The sequence below is a fragment of the Hirundo rustica genome, chromosome 6, assembly GCF_015227805.2.
Source record: "Hirundo rustica isolate bHirRus1 chromosome 6, bHirRus1.pri.v3, whole genome shotgun sequence".
Classification (NCBI taxonomy): Eukaryota; Metazoa; Chordata; class Aves; order Passeriformes; family Hirundinidae; genus Hirundo; species Hirundo rustica.
Genome location: NC_053455.1, coordinates 45,478,037 through 45,484,036, shown reverse-complemented (window position 1 = coordinate 45,484,036; position 6,000 = coordinate 45,478,037). Strand labels below are relative to the sequence as shown.

At 51.3% G+C, this 6,000-nt stretch overlaps 1 protein-coding gene across 1 annotated transcript in view; it reads right to left on the bottom strand.

Moving 5' to 3' along the window:
- Window positions 1-308: 308 nt before the first annotated feature.
- Window positions 309-6,000, bottom strand: part of LOC120754216 (USP6 N-terminal-like protein) — a 66,805-nt gene continuing 61,113 nt past the window's right edge. Inside the window, exons 15-18 of the mRNA XM_040067568.1 lie at window positions 4,659-4,724; window positions 3,164-3,263; window positions 1,794-1,946; window positions 309-1,603 (exon numbers count right to left, since the gene is read on the bottom strand). Coding sequence (XP_039923502.1) covers window positions 309-1,603; window positions 1,794-1,946; window positions 3,164-3,263; window positions 4,659-4,724 — 1,614 coding nt within the window. The remainder of the gene's footprint in view (window positions 1,604-1,793; window positions 1,947-3,163; window positions 3,264-4,658; window positions 4,725-6,000) is intronic.

The following is a 6,000-nucleotide window of genomic DNA, read 5'->3' as shown; positions in this document are numbered from 1 at the left end:
CAAACTCACCAGCCCTGCCTCCTCCCCCAGGTGCTGGGGCTTGGGGAGCTTTGAGGAACAAAAAACCGAAAGCATTTTCCAATTCGTCCATAGGAAACATGCAAATCTAATCTGCTGGTGTCTCCTAGCGCTGGTGGCCACCACTTCGTCTCCTTGCTGGGCACTCGTACCAAAGCACAGCTTGACGTGCGATGGTGCTGTGCTGTCACCCCGACAGCCCTGCTGACAGAAGGGGATCCTGTAAATGACACAAGGGTGCTTCTCCAGAACCCACTTCTCCTCCCTTAACTTCCCCTTCCCCATCCCCACTAGAACGTCACCGATTTGGGCAGCTTTGCCAGGGAAGGAGAGCCTGAAAGGAAACTGTTCTCTGAGCGGGATTTGGCAACCTGCGGCGGTAATTTTGGTTTGGGGCTCAGCGGGGGTCGTGGGGCTTTCAGTGCATTTAACGGTTTCTGAAGGCTTTTCTGAACCTCTACCTCCTCTGAGTCCGGCGTAAGAGGTGGCAGCACGGAGGCGGTAGGCGGGGCACGTCCAGTCTCTGACAGAGGCAATGCCACCTGCTTTCTGTTCAAGAAGTCCTGCTCTGTCGCATGGGCCAGGTGGAGGGGAGTGGTGGTTTTGATAACGACGTAGGGGCTGTTCCCTTCCACCACAGGGGACGGTGCCCGCTGGGCGGGGCAGCTCTCGGCCAGCCCCGCCGCCTCCGGCTCTCTGCGGGACAAGACGGGCACGCTGCCCCCCGCCTGCCTGTGCGTGGGCAGCGCGCCCACGGCCTCGGGCCAGCGCGTGGGGCCGGTGGCGCTGCCCAGCCCGTTGTGCTGCAGGCTGAGGAGCTCTCCTGTGGATGCAGCTTTGGATGTCGAGCGCTTCAGGCCCGGTTGGTCCGGCAGCACCGCCCTGCGGTGCCTGTCATCCCCCGCCTCCTCCCCGCGCTCGCTCTCGGGGGAGCCATCGCTGTGTGACGTGCAGGAGAGCTGCTGGCAGCTGGCTGGCACAGGATGGGGGGCTGCTTCGAGCACTGCGTCTCTGCTCAGGGAAGGTGCCTGTTCTTCTGCCGGCGGGGCACTGGGATTTGGCTGCCACGCTGCCTGGTCTGGAGCAGAAAGCTCAGCAGTGCTGGAGACAGGAGGAGCCGGTCTGTCTTGGAGAGAGGAGTCTAAGGAGCTGTACTCAGCTGGGGCCTGGCGGGAGACTCCACGGCCCACCACGGCACAGCCAGGGGCAAGAAGAGGCTGCTCTGGAAGCAGGACCATGGGCAGGAGGTGTTGCTGGGCCTGTGTCTCGCTTGCCTTCGGAAGAGATGATGGCTGCCTGTCCACGATGGGCTGCACCTGATCCTCCTCATCCGATGGCCGCCCACCCGGAACAAGCACATTCGTTGCTTCAGCTGCTTCACTACCCTGGAAGGTGGGAATCCTCGCTTCCACCACTGTCATTCCTCCTGGTGCGCCAGGAACTCCGTGGGAATGGGGCTCCCTGTCTGCAGCGTGCTCGCTCACCCGGCCGTTCTGGCCATTGGCCGCTGCGTTTTCCTTTATGGCTACTGGGTTGAGGGAGAGCTCCAGGCCCAGGGGTTTCCTTGGAAACTCCTCAGGCTTTGCTGCATTGGAAGCAGAGAAAACAAAATAAAACCCAAACTGTGCATCAGTTTGTTTTTGCACGCCCCGAACGTGAGAAAGACAGATGCTTCCACACAACAGCTGCCAGCCCCTCTGGGCTGCCCCAGCTCCCAGCCACACGAGCGGGATGCTCTGGTCCCTGCTGGGGTGCCCACCTTCCCCTCTACCCACCTGGCGGGGGCAGGTCAAATTTCATCTTGCGCAGTTCAGTCATTGACACCTGCAGCTGCTCAATGACAGCGTCGTCCTCGTACTGCAGGGAAGCAGCGATTTTCTCCTGCAGAAATTCACGTAAATCTTCCAGTGTCATCTTCAGCAGACGCTCTGGGGGATGGGAGAAAGGAGTAATGACAGTGGCACGGACAAATTTCAGGGTACCACAAGCGTGGGTTACATCACACTTTGGGTTTATCTGGGATTCTGTTGCTGTTCCCACTCCACAGTGAGACAGCCTGAATGCTTTTGCCTCTCTCCCACCTTCCCACTACTGCTCAGGGTCATCCATACAAGTATATATTCACACCGCCTGAGCAGTAGCTTCTCAGTGGCAGGGCAATGGCAGGGCTGGGAGCTGTGCTGATGAGGATGCAGGTTTTGGGCCATTTCTGGAAGTTCTCACCAATGCCTCTAGGAGGAGGAAAAGCTCCATGAGACAGGCCCTGAGCGTCAGGCTGATCAGTCACTGCCGGCAGCTGCCACCACCAGCCAGGGATGCCAATTTGCACCAGCCAGCAGGCAGGGATGCAGGAAGAGGTGCTGGCCCTTACAAAGGTTGCGGACAGGGGTGGGATACAGGCAGGAATGGGTTGTAGGAAGAGATACCAACCCACACTACACATTCCTCAGGGAGGCAAGATTTCACAGCGAAGCTGAAACTTCTGCCTGTCTGCCAGTTTCCCACTTTTTGCAGATGGATAGGATACTTCAAGATTTATTTCTGCATAGCCTGTTCTTCATTTAACTGAAGGAAGAACAGGGCGGCTGTTTGCAGAAGCCAACACATGCAGTTTCATAAATTCTGCTGGCCCAAAGGTTGCCATCATGCACTCCTGCCTCAGATGGAGGCCAAAAGAATGACACAGCAAAGCTATCAACTTATGGGAATGAAGGGATTCAAAGTTACAAAGATCTCGAGGTAGAAACATCACTGCCTTAATGTTATGCAAGAAAACCAAGTTACAATCATTTTAGAAGTGTATTCATGGCTTTACTTGTCTCTCTGCAGAGTTTTCAGTTGAGCCACCACATAAAGTTCTGCAGACAGATGGGTTGCTGTCTGTATTGCCCCTAAAAGCAATTTTTGGGGCATAGTACATAGGAAGACGCAGCTGGGAGCATTTCAGGTGTGGTTTCTGTGTGCTGAGCACACCAAGTCAACCCTTGGGGCATATAATTTCCTCCCCTGGACTCTGCCTTTGGTGGCCAGCGCAGGGCACAAAGAGGATGGAGATGGCCAGCAAAGCTTTTCAGGTCAGCAGCATGAGGGTGGTCCAGCACGGTGCCACCACAGCCACAGGGGATGCAGTCAGGTGGGAGCTTACTTTTGTGCAGTTTGAGGATGGTGTAAGCCATGGCTGTCAGCACCCGCTCCCCTTCCAGGATGTAGATATCCCACAGCCGCAAGGTCAGAGTGAATGGGGTCTGTTCCAAACACAGACAAATCACAAATGGGATGATGAAACAGAGGCTGCTGCCATCACTGCATTACCTTGCACCAAAACACACAACAGGGCTAGGCTTTGCAAGTCAGGGATTCATCTAAAACACAAAAAAACCTCTTTTATCACCTCTGGTTTTGCCTTAAAGCTAATGAACTTGGGTGGCCAGGGAAATATTTAAAACCCATCCATGAATGCAGACAAAAGAGAAACTTCCCTTACAAGCATGCTAGCATGTGGATTCTCCTACCCTGGAGGGACTACTATCATCTTTCAGCCTGGTGAGCACAAAAAACAACTCCTATATCCATCCAGATTTCCCAGAAGGGCTATTTATGGGATAGGTCTGAAAGCCCAGTGATGCATCACTAAGCATAAAAAAAGAAAAATCATTCATCTGGTGTCCAAAGAAGAGGTCTTTCTTATACACATGCTTATTTCTGCCTGCTAAAAACACTTCTGCAAGAGGTTTTCATTTGCACTCAGACCCAATCTGACAAACAGGATTGAACGGATCCCCAAAGTGATGGAGCAGCCCATACCTCCCAGAAAAGATCTAAGGCACCTAACCAACACAAAAATTATTAATATTAATCCTGCTAAGACATTTAGGTTCAGATTTAGGATATTGCACTGACTCTCCAGAGTTTGGCACAACTGACCACTGCAGCTCTTACCATATACTACGGCAGTTAAAGGGATTTTGCATTTTAAACAGCTTTTAGTGGCAAAAGCAGTGAGTTCCCTCTTGAGGGGAAGAGGCTGTCCACTATTTTATAGAACACAGGGCAGCAGAAAATTGAGACTGGAGCACACAGATGTCTTAAATATTAGCAAATCTGGACACTGCACTCAAGTTCAGTAAGCACAATGCTGACCCTAAAAATAAAGTAGTCTTGGTTCAGGACTAGCAAATTAGCTCTGGACAAATCAGGGTAATTTTCTCACGCTTTCATATGTTTCCAGTCCCAATCCACTCCTCTGCCTGCAGCTGCTGCACTGCTATTTGTTGAGGTTCGTGCCCCGAGCTCTTCTTCTTTCTGTATTGTTTCCAGAGCCAAAGTGAGGTTAATTGCCTTTGCAGCAGTGCCAGTGGGCAAGAGAAAGATCTCTCCTGACTCTAAAGTTTATACTGCTGATGCTGAGCCATCTCCCTGCGACTGCTTGTGATGAGGCAGCAGGAATTGGCTTATCATCAGTGGCATGCAGTTATTTTTAGCTTCTCCCTTTTAAATTTTTTTTGCCTTACGAGAGTGTGCATAATATCCCACCTTACAAAATATTAACACCTTCTTCAAAGTATGGTATTTATAAAAAACAGGCAGATTAACTACGCATGCAAACAGCAGAGCAGCAAAAAACCTCAGAACATCCTTACCCGGTCAATGAAACACTGCAGGAACCACTTGGTTGTGTAAATCCCGGTAGTCATCTGCTCCTTGTCCTGGGGGAAGACAGCAAAGAGAGACAGGCATTTCACCAGGCTGGTTACTGGAGGTTCAAGCAGCTCAAAAGGCTTTGAAGGAGGCTGGTTGGTTAACTTATTCTAGGGTCTGGGTGCAGGGTGTGGCTGTGGTTCATCTCCCAACAAAGCCCCTGCTTTAAACACCGGTGTTGAAGCCCTGCTTTGGTACTTTGCCCAAGACATCCATTGACCCTGATCCTTGATGTGGCCAGACTTTAGCCATAGCACTGGAGCAGGATTTCTGGTAGAAGCTTTTCTGGCCTAATACCTACTCCAGAGATTTATAAAAACCTTCCAGGAGCCCAAACCACTCACTCCTTGCAGACTACCCTTTTTGTTTCCATAGCAATTCCCACGCCAGCCTCTCGGAGCACAGTCAAGCTGGTTTTGGAAGCACCACCTCATTGACATGGCATGGCTGCTGCAGGAGCAGGACAGCCTTACAGGCTAAGCAAAACTCTTAAAAACCTCACCATCACCACCTCAGTCTAACACTTTTCCATCTGTTGCCCAGTGCTGAGATGTGTGCAGAGCTGATATGACCTCTGCTGCAAAGCCAACAAAGCAGTGGGGATGGGAAGAGAAAGAAGCCTCAAGAGATGAATGACCAGCTCCAGCCTTTGCTTTTGGCTGGTGCTGTGCACCTGCAAGCCTGGAAAGCCTTCAGGAGCAGGAGGAATGAGCATCTTTCTGAGTTACTCCCATCCCCTCCCCTGTTGCCATATTCTATTAGCTTTCTGTGAATGTTTATATTCTGTAGTCGAGTCTTCTCACGCTTGTAACATAAACAAGAGTTGTTTTTCACATTCCTCTCTGATGAGGGACAACTGATTGACTTCTAGCCTGGCCACTGGGATGGAGAGGTGGTAACTTCATTCTCCAATCCCTGGTCACTGTCCAGAATCTATATAAGCGAAGTAACCATAATATAGTTAGCCTTCTTTTAGATTATGAGTACCATTTCTCTTCCTGTCCTCTAGCGACACTCCCCTGCCCATGACTATAATTAAGTGAAAACCTAAGATGGTTCTGTTTCACTTTTAGAGCCATTTGCAGCATGAAGCAAGAGCTGTTGGTTGCAGATGATGGTAATACAAACACCTTTTGCTGGAGATGGGGGCCACCATGCCCCTTGGGAGCATAAGAAAACTTTAGGAGTCTAGCCACTGAACACCAACTGTCTACACCAAATGCAAAGGGGGGCAAGGAAAAAAAAAAAGGGGGCAGGGGAGAGCAGGTGCTGCAAAACAGTGGC